Source organism: Drosophila biarmipes, chromosome 3R, assembly GCF_025231255.1.
Source record: "Drosophila biarmipes strain raj3 chromosome 3R, RU_DBia_V1.1, whole genome shotgun sequence".
NCBI classification, from domain to species: domain Eukaryota; kingdom Metazoa; phylum Arthropoda; class Insecta; order Diptera; family Drosophilidae; genus Drosophila; species Drosophila biarmipes.
Genome location: NC_066616.1, coordinates 9,868,043 through 9,894,159, shown reverse-complemented (window position 1 = coordinate 9,894,159; position 26,117 = coordinate 9,868,043). Strand labels below are relative to the sequence as shown.

The window sequence follows — 26,117 nt, the reverse complement described above, 5'->3', positions numbered from 1 at the left end:
CTGCGGTGCTTAGAACCGGTACTACATAAACGTTTATTAGATCGTTACTTGGTATTAGCATGTGCGGTGGCCACAGTGTTCTCCGAAAGCACCCCAATTAAAAAGAGAGCCAATAACAAAGTGAATGTCCAACGGGCTTGTCCCCCGGGGCAGTGAATTTGCACATGCTAATTAGAGTAATCATCGGGAGGTAATGCCCCCGGTGCCGGCCTCCCATCCACGCATTGGTTATTTCGGGCGCAAGCAAACAGACCCATGTGTCACAATGCAAACAAATACCAAACCAAGGCAGTTAATGCTAACTTGGCTAATTCTGCCCGCAAACCAGTTTCGATACACAGCGGCTGCAGTCACCTTTTTTGCATAACCCCTTTTAAGTGGGGCTTTTCTCGTTTTTTCTCCTTTTTTTGGGGTTCAGCGCTCGGCCAACGAAAATCGGCGGCAGAGAACATTTTGGGATTTTCGATGCGGGCCAAACGGGCCCCGAAAATTCAAACGGCCCGGCTGCTGGTACACTTTCCATTTTCAATTGGGAGCAGACAAGTGGGGCTCTTGGTCTTGTGGGCTTTCACTGGCTCCGATATTGGTCGAATGTAAATGGGTTCCTGCATGCAGCTATTATGAAACCCGATCCAGTTCGGCTCAGTTGGACCACTTCGATGGAAATCCAGTCGGTGTGCTAAGCTCTAGCACCTGTCCTGCTTCTGAGTGCAAGGGTACATGTTAAAATGTATCTATAATTAATATATATCGTCAACAGAAGGCGTGACAAAAATACGAGGGGCAATCGCTTATGAATCGAGAGGGCTTTGCAATTTAAATACAGCTTAGCTGCAGAGCCCGATAGCGTACGGCAATATATTAAGTCTGAAAGAGGCGGAATATAAATCATTTATTTAACCGGCAAATTACATATCAATTGTGGTGGCTCTGGAGATTTAAGTACGCTATGCATGCTTTGACATTCTCAGCTCAGCCGAGCCACTGTGTTGAAAATCCAGTCTTCACCCGGCAACCAGGGAACCGTTTAGAGTTCACATACCCAGCAGAAGGCGTAATATAAATCTCAAGTTTGAACGTGCGATTTCTGAAAATTAAAATGCAATATTGTGTATCCCCCAGAATATGCGAAAAACAAATCTTCATTTGAGCCGAACAGGCCTTTCGAACTGGTTGTGGTATTTTAATTGCCCGCCGAGTACATTTAATTTATAACTGTCTGTTTACCTTAAATTCCGCCTCATCGCCACGCGGTACAATGGACTCCATTGACAAAAACACCCCCGGTATGCTGATGTATAAATACCGCGACTCCCGCGAATGTGAAAATAAAATCCGATGAGTTATTTATTGGCATAGCGATAATGAACTTGTAAAGAGAGAAAACCCAATTGCCGCTGCACAAAATCAAGTGACTTACAACAATTGGCCGACCTGCGGGCGTGGATGCAAATGTGCGGAAGCTGGCACCACGGAGCGTATGAGCGATGTGTGCCACCAAGAAAAGCGGCTCCGCATGTCCGGCCAGCGCGTATAAGAGTGGCCACTGGAGGCTTGCAGCAGGAGTCAGTTCGTTAGACGGGCTGGCAGCAGACAACGAGCCACAAAAAGCCACTCTTATAAAATTCGGTGCGCCTGGCAAACGGAACGCAGTCGCAAAACGGCAACCGCAACGATCAGACGTGTCGCGCAATCAGTTCGAAAATACGAAAAGAAACCAATATCCGAATTTAAAGTTAACTAAGGCGGCTACCTCTCAGCAAGCAGCTCTCGAAAGCTCAAAAGTGTATCAAAGTAAGCTAATGCCAGATGAACCACAAATTGGCCTGGCCGCAAAACAAAAGACTTAGGCAACGAACGCGATCGCGAAGTGCGGTTTCTAACGGTTGCAGTGCAAATTGCCGTGCATTTAGTTAGCTGCCCGACTGCAGCCTGCGAGGCGTTGCCAATGCCACTCTCACCGCTTTAGGAAATTCCAATAATAACATACAGAGCCCATCGCTTTGATTGGCAAACCAATAGCCGAAGCCAAGGGTACACAGTTGCACACTTTGTGAGTTATTAGCCAAATGCGCCGATCGCGTGTGTCAGTGTGTTTTGTTTGGATAGTTGAGTGGCCAAAAGAAGCCGCCAGAGCCGGAGAACGGAACTGTGTTAATTAAGTGTTGTTGGCAAACGCATTTTACCTTTTTTATTCGGATTTTTGGATTGGATTTCTGTTTATACGTTTTGGGCCCAATTAAAATCGATCGCTGCCGCAAAGTGCAGCCGATTCTACGTGACTGCCGATTTTGACTGGATTTATGACCGCATATTGCGGCGTTGCAAGCGTCTGTGGGCTTTGAGGAAGCTGAGCCGGAGACCGTTTCCGCCGCTGGCAAAATACGAAGCCCACAAACAGGTGTTAATCAACCTTTGGCAAACGTGCCTTCCGCTCACCTCCGCCGTTTTATGAGAACACCGCAAGTGCCCGATTCAAATAGGATCAACGTACAAAAGTACAACTCAATTGTAATTAAACATTTTTGGTCTCATGTCCATTGTGGAACACGTGAGAACTCGCCGAGTGCAAAAAGTTGTGATTCAGATAAGGCAGCACACGATCGAATGCATGGCTCTGCATTAGCCCCATACTGTGTAGTGCTAGTTAGAGCAACTAGGTTAAAGTTTCTTTCTTAATTGGCCCCAGGCGTCCAAGGGAAGGGGAATCACACATTTTCTTGCATCACGGCTTGCGCTAGACTGGCTCAAAGGGACCTATTAATAAATGGCCCGACCAAATCTGGCCCACAAAGTATATATCTTTTGTTGACCGAATGGCTTGCGAAAAGATTTATGTTTCAAATGAATGATAAAGCAAAATTTAGCCATTGTTTAAAAGTTATTTTAAGCCTAAGATGCTGTGGATAGACTAGGCTTTTTGTTAACTTAATTAATTCGCATTATTGTATACATTTTGTAATGCAATTTATGGCAGAGACCTATTTTAAAGATGGTCAAGCCTCTTTAGACAAGACAAAACAATAGAATTTTATATCATATACAAATTTGTATCCAGTTACCACTAAGAATTATTAAAAAAGTACTTTACGAACTTAATAACTTATTATTTCACTATTCACTTCAATTATCATTGATCAACATACCTTGCCTAAGAGAAAATCACAACCAATTTTCCAAAGGTTAACTCAGGCAAACATTCATAATAATAAAATGTAGAAAAGACAAGTGGCTTTTGCGGCTTGTACCTCTGACTTGTAAACTTGTTGTTAGTGGTTTGTTCCGCCCAGTGAGCCCAGCCCAACGCCGGTGACAAAAATACAATGTCTTTCTTTTTCTCATTTCTTTTCTTAACTTTTTTGTGGTTTTGGGAAACTGCCCGAGTTTCCGCTCGGCATTGCACAAGTGTTATATAAAGTGCGCAAGTGCACAGAAACAAATCACCTCTCTTCACGCATGCGGCGCCGAGATCAGCCTTGACTTTAGCTCTTTTTTATGTAATTCATCAAATGCTAGTCGCCGGCTCGAAAATTACAAAAATTCAATTATCTTCAACTGCTTATCGTGGCACGCGCCAACGAAAGTTACCGTGCAGCACGTTGGCCATGTTTGCCTGCAATTTGCCAGGTCCAAACGAGTCTGGGAGTTGGCTCCGAAACTTAATAGTATGTGATTTGAACAAACTCGGAGACAACTGCCCACAGCGAATTGCCCAAAATATTCAAAAACTATTATACACTGTTCGGTTTGAGTCTAACCGGTGGAAGACAAATTAAAGTGCCAGTTCCTTGCTGGAAAAGGCTGGCTTGGCAATTAAAAACGCATGTGTTTCGCTCGTACACAGCGGGAAAAAAGTGATAGTTTACTTGAAAATATTTCAAAAATTGATTAGCAAAACATAAAAACGGTTAAATGTTTTAATATATTTATATTTGTTTATTAAACAATTATATTATAATTAAAATATAGGTTTTAATAATGTTAAAAATCAATAATCAAACATTTTTTTTAGTTATGTTTGGGTTGAAGAAACTCTTCGCCAAAAAACATTATATTCCTTTTAACGGTTAATTTTTGCATTAAGAAATACATTTATAAATTTTTAATTAATTTAATATAATTTTCTTAATAACATTTTGAATTTATGAACCGATTTAAGTTCATTGATAAATTTACAAATTGCTCTATAGATATTTAAATGATAACAAAATAGACATCAAAGGTCTTGCGTATTCTATCTACAGAACTCTAATCAAATTATAATGCAAAATCAGACTTAAAGGAAAGACTAATCTTGATATGCATTTTTGCTGGTGCAGCTCTCGCAACTGCTTATTGAGATCGTGACTGCGAGTGGGATACGACTGGCGTGAGAAATTAAAGCACGCCGCAGATGCAAGCGCAAGTATCTGATGGATACGGACACTTCAATCTGGACTGACCCGGCTGCATTGCGAACTCATTTGCATACAATTGCCAAGCCCACATGGATTTTTTGTCTGCAATCTGCAAAGAGCAATCCGCATACCGGCATCGAGACCGGAATTGTCACACATTTACATGAAATCTGTATTAACGTCCATATCGTCGTTAGAAAGGGCTTTGATATTTGATTTGACAGGCTAAGGCTATTACCTTACTGGTTTCATTTAAATTAATGGAATTGGCTGGGAATCCTACTAAATAGGTTACGGCATTGTATGCAGATTAAATAAAATCCAATCCAACCAATTAGAAATGCATCGTCTGCAATTGCTCGAAACGACTTGCTAATCGTTCGAAGCTAATTCATTCAGTGGCACGAACCAGGGTTTGTGGTACTTCACACATTGATTATTCATTTGCTGCCTGCGGTTTGCCGTGTCTTTACACTAAAAAATATTAAATGATTATTAAATATAATGACAGCAATGTAAATATAAAATATAAAAAACATTGATTGTATATTATGTCATAAAAAAAGTATATCAGTAAAAATGTAATAAACTCCATATCGAAAATTATTTGCTTTTCAAGATCTTTATAAAATCTTTTGAATTTAAACCTATGAAAATCTAAGTTTATATTTAAGTTTATTCAATAATACGTTTTTATAATTTTCCGAGTGCTCTTGAAGGCTTAATCACTTAATATTATTATTTTGTAAATGCAAATCCTCAATGATCAATAAGTACAATAAGCATTCATCTTATGTTGGGAAAATCTCCGATTCCGATTTCCTCCCATGACGATTGTCCGGCGAAAAGTCCGGAAATAGAAATGATAGATAAGCCCGAGCAGAAGCTGAGCTGCAGCAGTTCAGACTCTGGTCTTGCAGTGACTGGAACTTCAAGTAATTCTTGTAATTCTCTTGCTTTTTGCAGCCCCATCTTGCCATGATTCGCATCCTCGTTGGAGTGATTTGCGTGGTCCTTTGGTCGCCGGTTAGCCAGGCCCTAACTCCCGGCTTGCAGGTGGCCAAGCAGTGGAAACTCCTGCGCTATAACTTCCAGCCCCAGGCGCCCGTGACTGATCCTAACTTCTACAATCCTCAAAATGTCCTGATCACCGGGGTTGCCGTTACGGATGATCGCATCTTTGTGGCCACACCGAAGCTCTTTTCGGGGGTTTCCTCGACAGTGAGCTGGGTTTCCAAGGCCCAGTTCGGGGATTCCCCCACCCTGCAGGCGTATCCCGACTGGTCCTTCTCCAACACTGGTCGCAGTGACTTCAACTGCAGCGATCTCGTCCTGACTTCGGTTTATCGCCTTCGTATCGACTCCTGCAACCGCATTTGGCTCCTGGATGCCGGTATCTCGCGATCCCTGGAGGATTACGAGATCACCTGCCCTCCCAAGATCCTGGTGGTGGATCTGGCCACGGACCGCGTGGTGCGACGTATTGATTTCCCGCGGGAGGTCCTCCGAGGAGAGTCCCTGTTCACCAACATGGTGATCGATGAGACCACTTCCAAGGGTTGTGATGATGTTTTCGTCTACATCACGGACACCGTGGAGCCGGGAATCATTGTCTACGATAGTGGAAAGGACGTCACCTGGAGGGTATCCCATCCGGCCATGTATCCCGATCCGGATTTCGCCCAGTCGGAGATCCACGAGCACCGCTTTGTCCTGATGGACGGAGTGGTTGGACTCACGTTCGATGAGCGCACCGGCGTGGTTTACTTCCAGCCCTTGGCAACAGATAGGTGAGTCATCTACAATAGTATCTTAAATTTTAGAAATACTTCTAAAGACATAAAAGGCTTTAAAGGGCTATAACATTTCAGCCGTCGGTAAATAACCTGAATAGACCCTCAAAATACATAAAAATACCTTTATTGACTTAGAGTAATTGGTCACGTAATCTCAGGAAGGTATGATTATTTATATTACGTTGCCAGAAACTTTCAATTTTCAAGGCCTGGTTTAATGTTTCTTTAAATAATAAACATTAAATTAATTCGAGAAACTATAAGCTATAATCGGTTAAGTAAAACATAGCTGTAGGTAATTACACAGTGGCTTTGTTAAATATTTGAGGTCAGTTTCCATAGATGATTACAGGGGCAATTAATTTAATTGTAGTTCTATTATTAAAGGGGTACTTATGGCTTAAATATTATTTTATGAACTAAATCCAGCTCCTTTCTTTTTTCAGAGTTTTCTCCGTGCACAAAAATGTCCTGCGTGCGGGTCCTTTGCCCGATGGCAAAATGCTGGATGTGAAGCTGGTGGGCAAGAAGAGCTCCCAGGGCATCGGCCTCTCAGTGTCGCCCTTCGACAGCAGTCTGATCTTCAGTCCGCTGAGCGAGACGGCCATCGCCTCGTGGAACCCCACTACCAACCAGCAGTCCGTGCTGGCCTTTGACCGCGACCAGCTGCAGTTTGTGGCCGACATTACCACCACAAAATCGGAACCGGGCGTTATATATGCCATAGCCTCCAAGTTCCACCGCTTCTTCTTGAAGAACCTGAATCCCAATGAGTTCAACAATCGCATTGTGAGGCTGGAGCTTCCCGCCGGGAACTCTTTGCTGGGCCATCGAGTCGCCCTCCCTGCGCCACCCACTCACAATAGTCTGTTGAACTTTGGGCTGTACAACACCCATGGTCAGACCTCGACGAGCGCCCTGCAGACGTACTTCACCAGTCCGGCGCTGACCACGCCCTTTACCACCAAGTCGCCCTTCAAGTTCGAAACTGGCGGAATTGTCCACTACGCTGCCAGGAACCCCTTCACGGCTTTGAACCAAGGAGAGGCCTTTCCGCCCAGCAAGGCCACCAGGGACACCTTCCAGCGCTCGTATCTGGACACCCTGGTGGGCACCACTGCCCCGGCTGCCACCACCCGAGTGGTATCGGTGCCGCCCACCGCCTACAGCAGCCGCCACAGTGGCTACTACTATCAGCGAGCCACGAGATCGTTGGGCCAGCAGTGAGAAACCACTTGGGCACACGCTGCGTATACGCAATGCGGCCAGCAGCCGATGTAAATAAATCTCTGTAAATGTAAATTGAATAAATTAATTTAATGACAAAGTTGCAAGGTGTGGCCGATACAGGGGGGAATAAATTTAAATATTTTTAAATGCATTCTGTCAGCCCACTTTTTATTTAATATTTAATAACACCTTTTGGCAGGCGGCTAATGGTTTTAAAACTGGTGTCAGCTTACATGTGTGCTGACAAAACTGCGATTAATTTTTGAGTGTCTTTAAAATACTGCATTTAATTAAACTGAAAGATGGCAAAACAGTTTTATCCAATACCTACAAATTTTATAAATAATTTTTTGAATAAATCCTTGTTCCGGAAATCAATTTATTAACAATTTTCCCGCATTCAACCTTAAACTCCAATCCGAATTATTAATAGCTCCTCTTATCTTTCGAGACAACTACCGAGCCTGATAACTGCTGGCCATAAAATAAACCCCACTATTTATGACTTTCAAATCAATTGATTAAACGTTAGTATCGGCGGCGACACTTCAGCGTGGATTATTTTCGCATTAGTATGCATTGAGTGGCAGTGTCACACTTTTGTTTGCTAGCGGAGACATTAGTTGGCCATCGGAACGAGTCTTTCACCTGTTGCAGATCAGTGTGGTAACGCCACCGAGCCACACACACCTGGATCGAGGTATTAGAGACTGTTGAAGTGTGCAAGGTGATACCCGGCTTCCGGCAGACATTTCATTTTATGCATCGCTGGCCATAAATATTACTTCATATGGTCAATGATTGTATTTATATTAGCACTTTTCTTGAGTTTAAGGCAATGTGGGGTAAGGTTAAATTAAATGTGCGAAGAATATTTTTTCGTTAATTCCAAATTCGGCGACCAGTTTCGCTCATCACGCAGTATTCGCATTTAAATGCCATTAATAATTTGAAGCCAAACCGGTTGACGGCAGGCGTCGGCGGGATTAGATACTATCGCCGGCTCGGGGCAGTAATTGATGGGAAAACAAGAAACAAATTGCTCAGGGGCAAGGTGGACAGATTAGTATGTTATACGATTTTACATGCAGTCGGGCGAGTGGGCTTGGCTAATTGATTAGGAATTGCATTTGGGGCAATCTTTTGAAGCACTTTCTAATAGCAGCTGGTGCATATGCATAATTAACTAAGGTCAATCCCTAGATCCGTTCAAGACTTGGCTATTTACATAATATTGGTAAATCGGGTTTCTTGATTAGTTACTTGAGCTACAAATACATATAAAAATACAAAATAAAATTTAAATTTCAGAAACCGCAACAAGATTCCCCCTTCGCCAATAAAGTTTACTTCTTTAAATTTAAAGCAAAAGTGAGTGACGTTTGCGAACCCATAAACATTTTATGACTTGGCGCTCATTCAAATCGAATGCATAGGCCCCTGCTCACAAAGTTTCGCTTAGGCATTATGAAAGCCCAATAAAAAAGGCACATTTATCAGCAGTCGTGGACCAAATGTCTCAATAGACAAACTGATTTTTGATTAATTAAGCTAATTAAGCCAAGTTACCGGCAAATGCACAGCCGTTGCACTCAGCTGCCACATTAATGAGGCGTGAAACGACAGCCCAACTAGTTTTTTGCCGCGTTAAATGATTTGATTTCTTCACTTTCTGGTTTGCGGTTTGATTCTTAGCGCCCGGCGCTTTGCATAAAAAAGACAGCAAATCATAAGCCCATAAACACCCATTGGCTTATTCATAAACGATCAATGTTCATTTAGCATGGGCTTAACATAATTTCGTACGATAAGTAGTTCATTAAGTTGTCAATGACAGTCAACGGATGAAATACAGTTCTGAACTTCCAAAAAGGTGGCCAGATTTACTATTAGAGGTTGTTTACTATTAAAAGGTTGTGTAAAATCTTGTATTATATCCGAAATCTTGTATCAAACATGAATTTGTAATGCAGCAACAGTGAAACGAAGATTAGCGAATGAATGAGAGTCACATAAAAATGGTAGCCCATTAACATGTGTATTTAGCGATAGCTTTTACCCAAATGAGCCCATAAAATCGCTCCACAAAAGTTTCGTTTAAACATTTGTTATATGTTATACTTCCGAGAAAATGTGTATTAAAACAAAGGTTGGTAAGTTTCCTCTGCCAAAGAGGAATGAGTGTACCAGTAGCCCTCATCAGTTGAGATGTTAAACCACTAACATCCACTGGCTGAATCATGGGCATTTGGATGTTCATAAGCTCGGTTAGCAAGTCAGATGATAAGAGCTTTGGCATAAATCAGTCCGTGACTTGTCCGCGGTACTTTCAATGTCAATACATTAAATCAACACTCTCGTACCTGTTGAACTCTATGTATTCATGTTTGCAGCCTAATCTAATAAATCGTTTAAGTTCTACAAGTAAAACATTTTTAAGTTCGTTTGTTGATAGAGTCAAAGTATTTTGTTTAAAGGTCTGAAATAAAAATCTTAAAGACCTTTTTCCTATCAATTAAAACCCCTCATATAATTAACTGATTAAGATTAAACGCCTTCTTTATTTCCGGATTTCAGGTGCACGAGCAGGCCAACTTAATCATTAAATTTTAATGAAAATAATAAATTGATTTAGACTCGACAAACGCTGCTATAAAAGTGAAATACCCCTACTCAGAGTGCGGCGATGAGACTCTAGAGAAATGAGCTAAAATAAACAGCCAAACTGATACAATATACATTTTGAAAACCAGTTGGAGCAAGTAAGATATACCATCTTAAATAACCTTTTGTTTTTGTTTTCTCACAAATTGTAAGGTTTTTGGTGTCTGGTGGTTTAGTATGATGGCAAGAGCCCTCGAGTAAGGATCACTAACTCTGCAATTTGAAACCTGAAAATGTAAACCCTGAACCACTCGAACTAGTGACAAAACTTAGTGATAACAAAGGTTTTTATCCTCAGGCTTATTCTACCTTTAATTCTTTGGATTTCCTCCGCAAATCCTTCCCTGGCTCAGTATTACATAAGCCGCCCCAAGCGCGTTTTTCCGGATTTCAAGTTCCCCTCAGAGTACAAGGACGTTCCAAGAGTTTTCGAGTGGAAGAACCTGCAGTATGGTTTCCCCAGTGAGCAAGAGCGAGAACAGGTGGTGCGCAGTGGACGCTATAATCCGGATAGCCCCATACCCATCGACATTGATGTTTATTACCCACGTAAGCTCCGTATAACAAAAAATATTTTTTACGACACATAACTTGCTAATATTGTCTTGGCAAATTGTGTTACGTTCAACTGGTTAAATCTATATTTATAAATTATTACACTGCCTGCTTAAATTAACTATAATTTTGGACGCCTAATTTTGTTCACAAGGAGTGTAATATTTCTTCTTATTTACAAAAAAAGAATCACAATTTTCTTACATTATTCTTAAATTATTTTTACCTCTTTAAAAAAGTGAAAAATACTAAATAGTAAAAAATAGTAATTCATCATTTTATTTTTTCTTTTTTCAGGAAATGGCGGCCCACCTCGTCACTTTGTGACTTCTCCCCGATTCGGCCAAGGTGTGCCCTATTCCCTGGCCTATGTTACCAACGTGCAGCGGCCAAATGGCAGTGAAATCCAGGCGTATCCCAGTTACCAGTGGCACAGCAGCCACGGGGCGAACTGCGATGGCTTGACCTCCGTCTACCGGGTTCACATCGACGCCTGTGGTCAGATGTGGATCCTGGACAGCGGCGAGATAGAGTTCGTGCAGCACTGTGCGCCCCAAGTGGTGGTCATCGACCTGGCCACCGACCAGTTGATCCATCGGTACCGCCTGCCTGAAACCTCTTACAAGGCCAAGGTCAGCAGATTTGTGAACATCTACGCGGATATCAGAGATCCACCTCCAAGAGGGCAGTGCAAGGATGTGTTTGCCTACCTGGCGGATCCTACGAGTAAGGCCATAGTGGTGTACGATGTGATGGGCCAAAGTTCCTGGCGCATCGAGAACAAGTTCACCTATCCCGATGCCAAGTTCGGAACCCACACGGTGGCAGGCGAGAGTTTCGAGCTGCTCGACGGGCCTTTGGCCCTGGCGGTGACTCCTTTGGGTCTGGGCCTGCGTCGCCACCTGGTTTTCCACGCCCTGTCCAACGATCTGGAGCTGGCCATTCCGCTGGATGTCCTGAACAATGCCACAAACTGGCAAAGGGGCCTCAGTTCCTCCCTCTCAGAGTTCGTGAACCTCGGCAGAAGGGGCATTCAGTGTGCCTCGCACGCGATCAGCAGGCAGGGTTTCTGGTTTTGCGGCTTCCTCGAGCCCATCGGCATTTTTGGCTGGGACATTCGAAGGCCCTACAACCGGCAAAACGTGCAGTTGCTGGCCCTAAATCCGGTCACCCTGCAGTTTGTCAGTGGGATGAAGATCATCCAGAGGCCTTCGGACGGCAGGGAGGAGCTGTGGCTGCTGTCGGATCGTCTGCAGAAGATCTTTGCCGGAACCATCGACTACGGCGAAATCAATTATCGGGTGCTGCGGTGCGATGTGGAAGACCTGCTGCAGGGGCGGGGATGCTTTTAGATGCCCAGATCAGACCCTCGAGATCTGTGTAAACACTCTTAAGCCGACATAAAAGATGTCCATCCATAAATCTTGGGACTATTCGAAAGTGTTTGCTCGGCCGCCACAGGTACACGACCTTTGTCTCTGATTTGATGGTCAATTACACTTGTAAAAATACAAATAAATATAAATGTATAAATATATATGTAACTAAACTTTTAACAAGATTTTTATTTAATCGGGTAAAATAATAACGCCTAAGATTGGAATATCTATCAAAAAGTGAGACGACATTATTAAAGGCAATAACTTAAATTTCCATTTATAAGAATTTCTAACAAAAGATTGCCAAATTTAAGTATTTAAAAACATTGGAATACTAAAAATTTTCAAAATGTGTAAAAATTATCAGAAGTAAGCAAAACTTTAATAGATAAAATACACAATAAAGATGAATGATCTTTACTTGCGAAGCCAAATATATTTTTTTGAGTGTACTTTCGCTCGAGGGCCAAGAACTTAGGGCCTACCTGCGCGTCTTCAGTCTTCGGAAACCGTTTGAAGCGCGTGGAACTGTCACTTAGCAGTCCTCAGTTAGCGTTATGGCCGTGATAGTGATCCTCATCGGGCTGATCTGTGCAGTTCAGGGCCAGCAACTGGCCCTCAAGGAGCTGCACACTCTCCACCAGTGGACGAGCCTCAGTTTGGGCGACGATCTGTTGAAGGGAAATCGCTTCTTGCCAGTGGATGTGGACATTGAGTACGGCGATGAGGGCAGGCATCGCACCTTCCTCACCATTCCGCGCCTCGGGATGGCCACACCCTTTACACTGGCCACCGTGGTTGCGGAGGACAATGCGGTGGTGGAGAATCCAAGGCTGGAGCCGTATCCCGGCGAGGAGTGGCATGTGCCCCCCAATAACTGCTCGGGCATCACCTCCGCCATTAGGACTTTTGTGAGTGATACCACTCTTCATTATCGTCTTTTCTGTGCCTTGATTGTTTTTTTATTTTAATTTTAATATTTTAATTAAATCATAAAAATTTGAAGAATGCTATCATATACCAAGTGATTTTCTAAAATTAATTTATAAATTTTAAATTTTTCAATTTTGATTTCGAATTTGACACTATAACATCAGTATGTTAGGTGCTCATATGTTGTTATATTATTAAATGTAAGGCTTTTTACTTTAATTTTTTCAGTTAGTTTAATCTCTGCATTTTTACATATTTCTCTTCACAGATTGACGAATGCTGGCGACTGTGGGTGGTGGACTCGGGTCAGGTGAACTCCCTGCAGCTTTGTCCGCCCCAGATCCTGACCTTCGACCTGGTCAAGGACGAGCTAGTACAGCGGCACTCACTGCCCCCCGAATCCTACACGCCCAGTGTGTCCATCTTCACCGCTTTGGTGGTGGACCTGGCGGAGACTGGAACTCCTAACAGGTGCGTGGGTGGCAGGGCCTACATAGCCGACGCCTGGGGCTACGGCCTGATCGTCTTCGACTCCCTGACGGGTCGATCCTGGCGCATAGAGCACGAGTCCATGAAGCCTTCCTCCCCTTTGGTGGGCTTAGCCCGCTCCAGCAACTCTCAGGCGGGGATTTTCACAGTGAGCCTGAGTCCCAGCGAAGTGGAAGGTGAGATAAAAGTTGTGATTCTGAAGAACTAGAAAGAAACAGAATTAAGGGAAAAGTTTTAAAAAGTAAAATATATAAATTCAATCATTTTATAAATTTAGTAGAATATTTAAAAGTTTTTTTTTTTTAGTTTTTCAATTTGAATTTTGATTTTAGATCGAAATTATTATCTTAATTTATCTTAAAAGGTTTGCTTCTCATCTAATATTTTCAAATTAGTTTTAGTATATTCTGTTTTGATTTACATATTATGTTACACTAATTCATTTAAATATTTTATTCGATTTTTTATAATTTAATTCGAAGATATTTTATTCAAACTAAGCGGATCCTAAACACTTATATACATTTACAGATCGTTTTTTGTACTTCCACACGCTGAATGCCTTCGATGAGGTGAGGGTCCGCCTCTCCCTGATCAACAATGAAACCTTCTGGAAGTCTCCGAACGCCAGCGAGGCCGGAGGCCATTTCCGCATCCTGGGCACCCGGGGCATCCAGTGCGAGTCCGAGGTGATGGACCAGTCCGGCAACCTCTTCTGCAGCCTCATAAGCTTGGGCGCCCTCGTGCAATGGCAGGAGGGTGGGAGCTCCAATTACACGGCGGACGGCCTGCGGGTGGTGGCCTACAATCCGCACAATATCAAGTTCGTCACGGGCCTCAAGATCAACCGGAACTCCAAGGGCGAGGAGGAGCTCTGGGCCTTGAGCAGCCAGCCGAAACTCTTTGTGGGCGGCACCCTGCCCGAGAGCGAGGTCAAGTTCCAGATAGTCGGCTGCCGAACGGCTGACCTGCTTGCCAATACGCCGTGCACAGTGGGCGCTACGGAAAACACGCCCACCGACGTTTGAATAAATCTTAGGTCTAACGAGTTTTAAACAAAGTCTATCGATATCGCTAATTTGAATTGCTCACTGGGTAAAGCTAAATGATGTGGCACTAACTTCGGTATTTCCTATTGCTATGTTTACGGTAACTCTTAATAGTGTAATGTTCTGATTGGAAACTGCTAGGAGTTGAAGTTACTAATTGGATAACTGGAATATTGTTAATAAGACTTTCAAAACAATCGATTGACACTGGAAAGTATCGAATAATATATGGTATATTTTTAAAAAACAAAATGGTATATTTCCCATTGCCGGGCGGTATATCTTATCGATAGCTCCGCGGTCACACTCCTGCGTTTACGTGTTTATTTTGGCTTTAGTTTTGTTTATCACTGAAATTAATAAAATATGACAAATCTGCAGCGCTGGCTGTTCTACGCCTCCCTCTTTGCGGTGCCCTACCTTTCGATTGTCTTGGGAGCAGTGCACACGCAACTTACCAGCAAGTACCTCCTGCATATTCAGCTCCTGCCTCTGGTACTCCTCGTGATTTTCGGCGTAAGTTCCTATAAAAATTGCTGCAGATAACACCCATGACTAACTATGGTAATTTTCTACCCGCAGATCTATTCCGTTTGGACTGTTCTGTACAGAACGCTCACTTTTAACGACTGCCCCGAGGCCGCCAAGGAGCTTCAGGACGAAATTCTGGAGGCTCGCAAGGACTTGATCGCCAAGGGATTTCGGTTTCGTGATTAGGGAGCGTGATCGCAAGCTCCCAGGACCTGTGCATGTTAATCTGTAATTCCATTATTTATAAAAACTCAAGCAAATGTACTCCAGACCACTTTTTCTACGGGCGTCGGCTTCTGGGCATTGATTTCCCACAGGAAGCTGAAAAAACCTTGTATTGAGGTTTGTTACTAAGGGTTAAGGAAATTGTCGAGAATAAAATGCCTTAATTCGTAAAAGGTTTATTTAGCAAGTTAAAGCTCCGGTATATATTTTTAAATTTGTCCTATAAAATCCTACTGCTCAGTTTGTATTTATTAATGACAAGCGGATAAAATGAGTACCAGGCCTAACATAAAAGTCAAAACCGCTTTGTCTAATTTCATATATTTTTTATTTGTTTAAAAACGAATTCTTTGGCTTAAAAACATTCTTAAATGTCTTAATGTTTATTTATATTGTGTAGTAAACTTTAAGTTTCTTTCAAATTTAAGTCAAATGCCTAATTTATTAATTTTTAAAATGAGTCCAAGAGTTAAATTCAAATAAGAATTTTAACAGTTTTAAATTTCCAATTACTCAAATCTTCAAGAGTATTGAAACTTCGACTTGGCTAAGAAACCATCAACTCTCAGAAACCATCATCAACCGTCTCTCACTTCGCTCTCGCCCAAGCTTAAACTTCCTCTCCGACTGGAATAACTCCCGATCGAGCCACTGGAACATTGACGTTACACGCATACCAACGAAGCCAAGCCCAAATTATGCAGGCGCGGCAGGTCTGACTAACTCTTTCTCTCGTTCCAGTCTGGAAGTGCGCCGGGGCTGTGGAACCGGGGTCCGGCTCTACAGCGCCAAGCTCTCTGCACCAAACAACAGTTCGCGCTCAGCCACCGAACCGCTTACAACACGACTGCAGCTCGTTACGTGGTCAGAGAAACACCCATATAAAGTGACTATATTTCCAAGGGTTCCCAGAACAACAAGAAGCCAGAAGATGAGTCACAAACTCGCCGCCGTGTGCCTCCTGATGAGCTGCCTGGTTGCCTCTGCCTACAGTGCTGCCAAGGTGAGTTTCCTGCTCAGGAAAAAACCCAAAAACAGACTAGCGAAAACTAGCGAAAACTAGTAGCCAAACATTAGTCGTTACACAACAGCCAAGCGTGTCAGGGGCACCAAAATACCCATCTAGGTGAAGACGTGATTTAGCTGGAAAACCAATATTGGTGGTAGTGGCGGGCATTCGAAAAATAAACCCATAGAAGAGCTGCACCCTTTTCGTGGCAGCAACAAGTGGCATTTCGAGTTTAACGAACTGTGCCGGCAGGCGGCTCGGAAAATGCCGCCGTGGAAAAGCGCAGAGCATAATTAACATCGTAAATAGCCACTGGGCGCCCTGTTGCTCTGTTGTTATTTTCACTTGCTCTCGAGAACCGGTTCTGGGACCAGTTTCGATTTCTCATAGAGGGAACCGGTGTGCAGTTAGCCGGCAGCCCGACTGCAACTTCAGTTCTACACGGAACACATTTTTGATCAGTGCTCAATATCTCCAGAACAGGTTGAAATATATTACAACAGACTATACTTAAGTAATACTATCCAAAACTTTATTATATATCAGATAATCATTTTCTAATTCAAACTATAACATTAAATGGCGTTGTATTTCTTGTATTTAAAGGAATATTTTCAATTTTTACATTTTTACTCAAATATTTATATATAAATCCCTTATAAACTCGAAAGTTCTTAGAAAACTATCCAAAACTTTATTATATCTCAGATAATCTTGTTGTAATCCAAACTATAACATTAAATGACGTTATATAACTTGTATTTAAAGGAATATGTTCAATTTGTATATTTTTAGTCAAATATTTAATAAATATACCTTATAGACCCTTAAGTACTTACTTAGATATCATGCTTTTTAAACTATTTATGACAATGTTTTAGCCAATCCCTGTTATAGAATTAGTACAAAAGTGCCCAAAACTAAAAAATAGATCATAAATTTTTTAAAACGTCCCAAAGATAATCTCAAGTTTTTTACTGTGCATATATGGTACAAACATCTCTACTTGTGTATGTATAGCCCTGTCCGCTTCTGTTGTTGTTTAGATCGAGAAGAACGGTGGGTTCTTTCGACGATGTGTCATTAGTTTTTATATAACTTCAACTCCCTCGACACTTCGAAATTGTGTATACACATTCGTGATGAATATAATTTTTCGTTGGCATTGTTCAAGCATTTGAGCTTTATTCAGTCGTAAAAAACTATAATGTACTTTTTCTGCTGCGATCCCCTCAATTTGTTCAGCTTTATCTATACAGAGCATTAATTTGGGGTGAAATAATCAACTTAAATTACTTTAAATGAATGCCAACTGTTTGTACTTACACTTATATATGCTCATTTATATTACAAGCACGTAACTTTGAAATTTAGGAATTTAATGATGTAAGGAATAGAGGTATACTAAAAACACTATAAATTTATCGATTGATCAATGATAAAATTAAATGTTTGTCTGCCTGGAAAATGTTGTATTATACTTATACATATTTGTTTTTAATTGGGGGAGTATACATGATAGAAAAACACAAGTCCAAGCTCATATAAGTAAACATTTGCGTCATGTGAGGAATGATAAATTACAATTACAAATTTGGGTGAAGAATTTACATTTCTATGCCATAAAATTCTGTATAGTATTTTGTTTGAAGTTTGTTTGAAATTAATTGAAACCAAAATAGTAACATTTCGATTAGGAATATAAATGAAAAATAATATAACATAAATTCATATTTGTGTTGTTTTCCTTAAAGTATTATCTATTGAATCTAGACTTGAATACCCCCATGATTAAATCAATTCCTAAATATTATTATTTTCCTTATCTATAACATTTATATGCAAGCCGGTTCAAGCTCAGCAATATTTTGGCTTGTTGATTAAAGCATATGGCAATTGTCCCCAATTGATAAACAAAGACTGGACTTTTTCGGACCCTGTCCATTCAGCCGCATGTGATTTGCATGCCTCAGCTTGGCTGCACTCTCAAAATGCAAATTCGTAAATGCACCCCAATCGGAAGTGAATCATGCCACAGAGAAAAACAAATGTGCAGTTTAAACATATTAAATTGAAAAGTTTTAAAAATGTTGTATTTTTTAATATTTATATATTTTCTGGTGTTAATAAAATATAACAAGGCCAATAACAGAGGTTGATTAAAGTAAATTCGAAGTATGTAGTTCTATAATTGTTATTTCTTGAGACATTACAAAACATATATTTTTTCTTAATATACCATACTCTAAACTTTATTTTACAGGTGCCCATTTCCATCTACTACGAGTCCCTGTGTCCGGACAGTGCCAAGTTCATCACGGAGCAGGTGTACCCGGCAGTCAAGGGAGAGCTGCGCGATGTGGTGGAACTCACCTTCGTGCCGTTCGGAAAGTCCGAGGTGAGTGGCCCCTAGCCCCGTTTTCCGGCAGGACAATGGCTCATTTGCATGGTTCTCTTCCCTTCTGCTCCTCAGTTCGTAACCCAGGGCGCCGAGGTGACGTTCACCTGCCACCACGGCCCGAACGAGTGCTATGGCAACAAGGTGCATGCCTGCGCCATCGAACACATCCAGGCCAACTCCTACCAGGTGGAGTTCACCCGCGAGTCCCTCACCATCGACTTCATCAACTGCCTGATGAAGGCCGGCAAGAACTTCCCGGACAACGTCTACCCCGGCCAGCGCTGTGCCACGGAGAACCACATCAACAACTGGGAGAACATCAAGACCTGCGCCAACTCCACCGAGGGCAGCGTGCTCCTCAAGAAGGCCGGCGAGACCACCAAGCGCCTCAAGGAGCCCCTGACCAGCGTGCCCACCATCTACTTCAATGAGGTCAGTAAACCATCTTTGGGGAATAAAAAAATAAGAAGTATCTACTTTTTAAATATATTTAAAGTTCCTAAGAAATATAATTTTAAATAATACTTAATTCGGGATTAAAGCAATGAAAGTATCTGAGCTTTAGATACATTTAAAGTTATTAAAATCCAAACAATTTTTTAAAGGGATCGAAATATCGTAATAGATTTTTTTTCCAATAAAGAGTATATATATTTTATTTAAAAAAATGCGTAAAAAGGTTGATTTCTATATTTGTTTTAAAATAAAAATTAGATATGAATTTTTTAATTTATATAAAACAGAATTTGTATATTTTTGCCGGCTTCCATTTTTGTTATATTAGGTAATAGCTATTTAAAAAAAAGATACCTATTTTTTATAACAAATTATTTAAAATTTATTCATTCTCCCTTTTCAGCAATTCGACAAGAAGGTCAACGAGCGCGCCCAGGTGAACTTCGTGGGCACCATCTGCCAATACGTGTCCGCCCCGCAGCCCCGCATCTGCAACGCGCACAACGGAGCCTCCACCCCTTCCCTGGCCAGCGTAAGCGCCGTCCTTAGCTCCCTGCTGGGTCTTTGGTTTCTCCGCCTCCTCTGCTAGGCTAGGCTGGGCTCTATCCTCAACTGTCTCTGGCTTTTCCAACACCAAACTCTTCCAACTCAGCTCAGACCTCTGGCAAATTCGGGAATCTCAATCTCCACTTTAAATTCTATGCCTTACTCTCGATTTTTGTTGGTTTGTTTTTAGGCCAACTGAAACCCAAGCCGTCCAATTGTCCAGCTCGATATGTGTATCAGAAATCAAATTAGTTTTGCAAGAGCTGATTTAATGTAACAATTTAATAAAAATGTAGTGAAACATGTAACCACTGGCATTTGTTTATTTATTTTTCAATAGTTTAAACTACTAAGTTTAGAGTTCATAATATAGTTTAGTTCTAGGATAGCAAAGGTAAAAATTATAACCTCTATTATCAATCGTCTAGAACAACGATATAGACAATATATAGACCTGATAAATACGGTACCGCCAAAAAGCATGCTAAACTATTGGGCTCCAAAGCGATTTTCTATCAAAAATAATTGGTTAGATCACTTATACACATCATACACTCAAAAAAGTATTTAAAATAAATATGACAAATTAGAATAAATACCGATTTTTTATACAAATTCAAAAATTACCTAGTTGTAAAAAAAATCGTATTGTTACAAAAAAAAAAACAAATTTATAAATAAATTCATTTTGTTACAGAAATAAATAAAATGAGCCTTACAATTTCTAAAATCCTTTTTAAGTATAAGACGTAAAGTAACATCAGTGCAAAATCGATTTGAGTATTATAACTTTATTATTTTGGTTTTGTCTATTTAATAGCTTGAGTAAATCAAAATGTGCAGCAAAGAAGTCCTTATTACTTCTTCTTCAGGAAGGAGCTGACGACGGCTGGGGCGGAGTAGGTGATGGGGGCGGCGAAGGCGGGGCCAGCGGCGTAGGTGGTCACCGGAGCGGTGTAGGCCAAGGGAGCCTTGTAGGCGGTGTAGGCAGGGGCGACGGCGGAATAGGTGGAGTAGCCAGGAGCGGCATAGGTGGTCACTGGAGCGGCGTAGGCCACGGGAGCGGCGGCGGAGTAGGTGGCGGCGTATGTGGCCACGGGGGATGCGATGAAACCAGCCTGGGCGGCGGCGATGCAGAGGGCCAAGCAGATGAGGAACTTCATGTTGGATTGGTGGCTTGGGTTGGTTGTCTGGTGAGTGACTGATGCTGTTGCCCAAAATGTGGAACCATTTTATAGGACAGTTTTCGCGAATATACCAAACGGGTTTTCGTATCTGAGTACCCTAATTAGAACACAATTGCGTCCGCTTCGAGATTTTTTCGCGTAATGTTTGTTGAACGCGGAAGCCGCACCTCGGCGTGTCCAATGGATTACTCTTGAGTAGATGACAACTACTTATCTGCTTTGGACATTATATGTTGGTCCCAAATATTTAAAAATGTATTAATCAAATGTTATTGATATTCCAATGTAGATCGCCATAAAAAATAATTATATAATCAAAATCGAAACTCCTTGTTGCTAACTGCAACCATTATCTTAATTAGAAGTATTTAAAGATATAATTCAATTCCAAAAAAAAGGATTTTAGTCTTTGCTGATGCTTAATTGATGAACAAATACCTATGCAAACATTAATTTATGACTAAGAAAACTTATAAAAAATCGTAAAAACTACCATTACGAACCTATGATTGAAACCATTTGAAACGCGTCCCCTGGTAATAAACGGCAAACATTCAGTGAACGTTAGTCAGCAAAAAAGGGGTTTCATTGACAATTGTGTTCTTATTATTTTGTGTTTGAAGACAAGTTTGCCTATAAAATAGTGGTCGGAAAGGCCAACAGCATCAGTCACTCACCAGACAACCAACCCAAACAACCAATCCAACTTGAAGTTCCTCATCTGCTTGGCCCTCTGCATCGCCGCCGCCCAGGCTGGTTTTATCGCATCCCCCGTGGCCACTTATGCCGCGGCTCCGGCCTACGCCGCCACCTACTCCGCCGCCGCTCCCGTGGCCTACGCCGCCCCAGTGACCACCTATGCCGCTCCTGGCTACGCCACCTACTCCGCCGTCGCCCCTGCCTACACCGCCTACAAGGCTCCCTTGGCCTACACCGCTCCGGTGACCACCTACGCCGCTGGCCCCGCCTTCGCCGCCCCCATCACCACCTACGCCGCTCCGGCCGTCGTCAGCTCCTTCCTGAAGAAGAAGTAAACAGGATCTGCCAGCGATACTCAATGACTATTTTAAACGATTCGGTACAATGTTACCAATACAATTCGTATAAAATATAAAACTAAATAATAAAAATGTTTTATCTGGGAGGAATTAGCTATTTATTAAATAATTTAAAACATTTATTGTGGTAGTTAAATAGATGGTTTTTAAAACCACAAATCAAATTTTAGATTAACTAGAGAGGTATAGTAAAACTTTTGATCGCTTTGCACTATACCATTTGTATCCATGTATCCATACAATGAATTTATTATACTCATCTTGAGCTATTTGTTTACCTATGTTGATCTATAACCTTATATATTCTCCTTACCCTCTTGGCTTATAGATCTGGCTCAAAAGCGGGTCCCATTGATGATGCTCGCTGATAAAGACCGGCCTTTCCTGATGACAAGTAATCATCGTCGTTGGGCAATTCATCGACCGTAAGACCTCTGCGCCAGTGTTTGTTGTCAAATATTTTGATCGCCGGGCGTTCGAGCACCGTCAGCTGCTTATCGGCTAATTTGTTTTTGGTGCACGGCGATAAGCTGCGGGGGAGATGGGCGAGATAGGGGACATTCACTGTAGCAACAGGCTAAACAGTAGCTAAATCGCATTCAAGCGGGCAGATTACACCAGATGGACATGGAGCGGAGGTGGAGGCGGCAATTGTTGTAAACAAGTCGTTGGCGAATCTATTGGCTCGCCCTGCTGATGTGCGAGCACGATTTGATGACCCAGGGGAAAACTTCGAATTTCTGACTGCATCTGAAATCAGCAGCTACTGATATTAGGAAATCAATATATTAAATGCTGAACCAGGGGATTTTTGTGTGAATCTTTCTATAAACCTAATCTCGTTTTAATTCTCATTAATATTAATAAATAATAAAATAATTAAAAAAAATAAAATACAAAAAATAATTTATTAATTAAAAGCTTGGTTATAGGAAAAAAACAGATCAATCGGAAAATTACGTTTACTTTTATGAATTGTCAAATGGTGATTATCCACACAAAAAAGGGTTTAAAAATAATAAAATTACCTTTTAAAAGTGAAAATTGTTGTAAAGGGTTAAAAAGATGGCTTCATTTAACAATTTATAATGAAAAATATGTGGATAACATATACTAATGATGGATAACTTGATGCAATTTTTGGGAACAGTAACAAAACAGGCATGCTTTTAAATACTAGATTTTAAAACTAACTCTTTCCAATTAAGTCCACAAATATATGTTCACAGTTTCTTGGGTAAGAGACAACCAATATAAATAAAATTAAAATGCATGGCCAGCTCAAAGGGAATCTGTAAATCCTTCGCTTGGGGACTTTGTCAATTGGATTTAGGCCTAATTAAGTTCTGAGCGGATTGTGGGCAGCTGAGAGGTGGAGGTTAAAAGGGTGCTACGGGGGTGTCGGAGGCTCAAGAGGGTAAGGAGTGCACTGGGTCCAAATGGCCATTTTGGCAACTACGTCAGCAGGCACTCGTGACTGCCAATGATGGGAACTCATATTCATTCATATCCGCTGGCTTCGGCGATGTCGAGCAAATAAATCTGAGCGCGCTGCTAATTTGACGTACCCCGAAGCGACCTTCCGCCCCCGTGGCGTCCTTACCCACTTTCACTGCCCGACTCTTTGCGCCCACGCATAAAGTGAATTTTCGAACAACCAAAAAAATCGCTGCATACTTCTGGGCAAACGAGCTTCGGGTGCCGCTCGGCTCTTCGCTTGCCCCTGATTGGCAGATGACTCTTGGCTCACACACACTCTGGCACACTCACCCACACTCGCACACCGACACCCACACACGTACACGACCAGGAGCCAATGTTGCAGCTATAAAGCTGGCCGCCTTTCCTTTGGCAGCCCAAAAGAACTCCGGCTTGCAATCGAACAGCAGCAGCAGCGGCAGCCCAGCGAATCCATCTGGCAAGGACGAGGACGAGGACCAGGACGAAAGACAAGGACATTCGTTTAGGACAGCAGCCCACCAGTCAAGCGCAAGTAAGTGCCGCCCGAGTTGGCCAAAAAGTGCCTACAGTTTGTGCGGAAGTCTAAGAAACAAACAAAGCACCACTGAAAAAGGACTAATTTGAAATTTCATTCGGAGGTCTTCTAAGAATTTTAACTCTTTTTCAAAGTTCTTGTGGCTTAAATGTTGATTAACATTTGCATTTGTTCCATCAAAGGATAATTATCCGTCCTAGAAGTATGGTTATAATAACATTTGGAGGTTAATAAATAAATACTTTGAAATAAATTTATATTTCGTATTACATAAAACAGATGTACCCATAACGAAGGACTAATAAGTATTTATGGATTGTCTGACTAGCTAAATTTTATAAGAATTATTAAAACTCTCAATTATTACTCCATAAATTCAAGACCCCATTTATATTATTCTAGAAAAGGGACTTATTATAATTCCATTTAATATAACCGTTCCATCTCGTTTACATTTGTTTACTTTTATTGTTAGCCTCTTGCCTTGGTCAACTATTTTCCGAATGCCCCGCAGGACAGTTCTGACTTTGCTCATTTTCTTTATTTGTCTGAACTAATTGAAAAAAATTAGATTTTAGGGGCATAATTCTGCCGATTTCCGTACCTTCAGTACCTTCAGGGGCTTCTTCCTTTCTTACCCGCTTTGATTTATATTTAATAGCTCCCACTTAAATGCTTCTGGCTAGACGCCCTGCCAAAGAAGAAACTGCAAGTATACGTAAAAAAGATATTCAAATTCAAGGCAGCTGTATAAATCATGCATTATCCTAAGTGGAGAAACTCAGAAAGTTGAACATTTTCCGACAACTTGTTGCTGTTCAGAACTTTGCAACTTTTAACTCGAATGAAGCGTTTACCCTTCCCTAAACGAGCATTGGCATTTGAGGTTAAAATATAATACCCATTGGGAACAACATTTTTTTTTTAATTTAAAAGTCATAAAGAGTTTAAGGAAATGTTAGGTTTAATGACAGTTATAAAAAGTTTTTTTTTTAATTACAGAAACCCATGAACAAATTATTATTTTTTTTTTACCTTAAATAAAGTTAAATATTAAACTCGGAAGTAAATATATTATTTTAATATTCATAAAACAATTTCAATTTTAAAGTAGCCCATCCAACGTTCAACATACCACAAACTTAACTTTCCACAAGACGACTGCTTTCAACTTTCAACTTGGCTGCCGCCTTTGGCAAGCCGCGGAAAACAGCTCAAACTCTTGACCTGGCTTTAATTTGATTTTCCCGGCTTCCCCTGCCCTTCCACTTGACTTATTAAACTCAATCTAGTGCCGATTGCTCTGAGCCCGCTTATCGCGGTGAGAACAATCTGATCTGATCCGATTCGAAACGATTTGTGGCAAAGGCACGCTTGCATTGGCTGACCTGGTTCGCAGCTGTTTGTTTTGTCTTTGCGCGGACTATCAGCCAGTGATTAGAGAATTTCACACGGAAACCGATCGAGCGGGAGACTGCGAACTTTGCATTAGCTAGGGTACCAAAAAATATTATAACATTTTTATAAAAAAACGAATTTCAAAATTAAAAAAAAATTAACTGATAGACGAACAACAATTTAAAATGGTTCACAGACATTACATTTACCTTTTACCTTAAAACCCCTCAAGCAATTGGTAATTTTTTAAAAATATCGTTTATTTCAAATTTGTAAAACAGATGATTATAATATTTAAAATATACTTTTAGTTTTCAGTTTAGTTCTCTGAGTGTTACAGAATATTAGAGGGAACACCAGTACCTGTGGAAAGTTTTCGCAGCTCGCGATTTACGATCCTCGGGACGGGTATTAGTGACAGAGTTGTGGCAGCAACAGCTCGTTAAGGCCTTATTATCACAACTAACTAGCTGGGAAAATTGATAAGCCCAAGGGTCGAGTGTTGGCACGGCCCTGCGCCTCGGTAAACAATAATTATGTATTTTTTTCGTGTAATGAGAGTGCTGTTATTGTTTTCGCACTGCGTGGGCCGCCTGCACTTATTGTGTTGATTTTTATTGGCCAGCCAGTGGCGCTCTACATATTAATTTTCACTTATCGGCCGCTCGTAAATTTAGCCCGACCAGTGACTGAAAATAGTCCAGGGAGCTGAGATGCGGGGGGCGCGGGGCGTGGGGAAATGGGAAATGGAAAAGTGTGGGCGTAAGTACGCGTGACACGGATTGATGGGAGATTACGGGCAAGATCGCCGTTTATCA

General features: G+C 41.4%; 7 protein-coding genes across 9 annotated transcripts; 6 read left to right on the top strand and 1 right to left on the bottom strand.

Annotated features, from left to right (window-relative positions):
- Positions 1 to 1,659: 1,659 nt before the first annotated feature.
- Positions 1,660 to 7,523, top strand: LOC108032044 (major royal jelly protein 1). Of its 3 annotated transcripts, none has more exons than XM_017105856.3 (3): positions 1,660 to 1,794; positions 5,364 to 6,187; positions 6,640 to 7,523. In XM_017105856.3, the coding sequence occupies exons 2-3, from the start codon at positions 5,376 to 5,378 to the stop codon at positions 7,418 to 7,420; spliced, it is 1,593 nt and encodes a 530-aa protein (XP_016961345.1). In that variant the 5' UTR covers positions 1,660 to 1,794; positions 5,364 to 5,375; the 3' UTR covers positions 7,421 to 7,523. The 3 variants fall into 3 exon arrangements, with proteins under 3 accessions (XP_016961345.1, XP_016961346.1, XP_043946795.1); XM_017105857.3 differs by lacking the exon at positions 1,660 to 1,794 and adding an exon at positions 1,842 to 2,053; XM_044090860.2 differs by lacking the exon at positions 1,660 to 1,794 and having other exon boundaries at positions 5,291 to 6,187.
- Positions 7,524 to 10,253: 2,730 nt separating this feature from the next.
- LOC108032045 (protein yellow) lies at positions 10,254 to 12,136 on the top strand. The gene is made up of 3 exons (XM_017105858.2): positions 10,254 to 10,322; positions 10,386 to 10,636; positions 10,940 to 12,136. Coding segments are annotated over exons 1-3 (1,308 nt in total). The 5' UTR covers positions 10,254 to 10,320; the 3' UTR covers positions 11,995 to 12,136.
- A 402-nt stretch (positions 12,137 to 12,538) lies between these two features.
- On the top strand, positions 12,539 to 14,635 carry LOC108031076 (protein yellow). The gene is made up of 3 exons (XM_017104281.2): positions 12,539 to 12,932; positions 13,223 to 13,619; positions 13,975 to 14,635. Exons 1-3 carry the CDS (start codon positions 12,579 to 12,581, stop codon positions 14,469 to 14,471), a joined length of 1,248 nt encoding a protein of 415 aa, XP_016959770.1. The 5' UTR covers positions 12,539 to 12,578; the 3' UTR covers positions 14,472 to 14,635.
- A 132-nt stretch (positions 14,636 to 14,767) lies between these two features.
- Positions 14,768 to 15,287, top strand: LOC108031077 (dolichol-phosphate mannosyltransferase subunit 3). Its single transcript, XM_017104282.3, has 2 exons — positions 14,768 to 15,008; positions 15,075 to 15,287. Exons 1-2 carry the CDS (start codon positions 14,859 to 14,861, stop codon positions 15,207 to 15,209), a joined length of 285 nt encoding a protein of 94 aa, XP_016959771.1. The 5' UTR covers positions 14,768 to 14,858; the 3' UTR covers positions 15,210 to 15,287.
- Positions 15,288 to 16,045: 758 nt separating this feature from the next.
- Positions 16,046 to 19,968, top strand: LOC108032180 (GILT-like protein 1). The gene is made up of 4 exons (XM_017106035.3): positions 16,046 to 16,251; positions 18,521 to 18,655; positions 18,731 to 19,090; positions 19,518 to 19,968. The coding sequence occupies exons 1-4, from the start codon at positions 16,180 to 16,182 to the stop codon at positions 19,701 to 19,703; spliced, it is 753 nt and encodes a 250-aa protein (XP_016961524.1). The 5' UTR covers positions 16,046 to 16,179; the 3' UTR covers positions 19,704 to 19,968.
- Positions 19,969 to 20,435: 467 nt separating this feature from the next.
- Positions 20,436 to 20,847, bottom strand: LOC108031311 (pupal cuticle protein C1B). Its single transcript, XM_017104556.3, has one exon. The coding sequence runs from the start codon at positions 20,821 to 20,823 to the stop codon at positions 20,518 to 20,520; it is 306 nt and encodes a 101-aa protein (XP_016960045.1). The 5' UTR covers positions 20,824 to 20,847; the 3' UTR covers positions 20,436 to 20,517.
- A 199-nt stretch (positions 20,848 to 21,046) lies between these two features.
- LOC108030970 (cuticle protein 16.5-like) lies at positions 21,047 to 21,881 on the top strand. Its single transcript, XM_017104169.2, has 2 exons — positions 21,047 to 21,079; positions 21,492 to 21,881. The coding sequence occupies exons 1-2, from the start codon at positions 21,047 to 21,049 to the stop codon at positions 21,879 to 21,881; spliced, it is 423 nt and encodes a 140-aa protein (XP_016959658.1).
- Positions 21,882 to 26,117: the final 4,236 nt, after the last annotated feature.

Coding starts and splice junctions, on each gene's coding strand:
- LOC108032044 (XM_017105856.3), top strand. CDS start 5,376: ATGATTCGCATCCTCGTTGGAGTGATTTGCGTGGTCCTTTGGTCGCCG. Junction 6,188..6,639: donor CAGCCCTTGGCAACAGATAG/GTGAGTCATCTA, acceptor TTCTTTTTTCAG/AGTTTTCTCCGTGCACAAAA.
- LOC108032045 (XM_017105858.2), top strand. Junction 10,637..10,939: donor CATTGATGTTTATTACCCAC/GTAAGCTCCGTA, acceptor TTCTTTTTTCAG/GAAATGGCGGCCCACCTCGT.
- LOC108031076 (XM_017104281.2), top strand. CDS start 12,579: ATGGCCGTGATAGTGATCCTCATCGGGCTGATCTGTGCAGTTCAGGGC. Junction 12,933..13,222: donor CCTCCGCCATTAGGACTTTT/GTGAGTGATACC, acceptor TTCTCTTCACAG/ATTGACGAATGCTGGCGACT. Junction 13,620..13,974: donor GAGTCCCAGCGAAGTGGAAG/GTGAGATAAAAG, acceptor ATACATTTACAG/ATCGTTTTTTGTACTTCCAC.
- LOC108031077 (XM_017104282.3), top strand. CDS start 14,859: ATGACAAATCTGCAGCGCTGGCTGTTCTACGCCTCCCTCTTTGCGGTG. Junction 15,009..15,074: donor TACTCCTCGTGATTTTCGGC/GTAAGTTCCTAT, acceptor TTCTACCCGCAG/ATCTATTCCGTTTGGACTGT.
- LOC108032180 (XM_017106035.3), top strand. CDS start 16,180: ATGAGTCACAAACTCGCCGCCGTGTGCCTCCTGATGAGCTGCCTGGTT. Junction 18,656..18,730: donor TGCCGTTCGGAAAGTCCGAG/GTGAGTGGCCCC, acceptor TCTGCTCCTCAG/TTCGTAACCCAGGGCGCCGA. Junction 19,091..19,517: donor CCACCATCTACTTCAATGAG/GTCAGTAAACCA, acceptor CTCCCTTTTCAG/CAATTCGACAAGAAGGTCAA.
- LOC108031311 (XM_017104556.3), bottom strand. CDS start 20,823: ATGAAGTTCCTCATCTGCTTGGCCCTCTGCATCGCCGCCGCCCAGGCT.
- LOC108030970 (XM_017104169.2), top strand. CDS start 21,047: ATGACAACTACTTATCTGCTTTGGACATTATAT. Junction 21,080..21,491: donor ATCTGCTTTGGACATTATAT/GTTGGTCCCAAA, acceptor CCTATAAAATAG/TGGTCGGAAAGGCCAACAGC.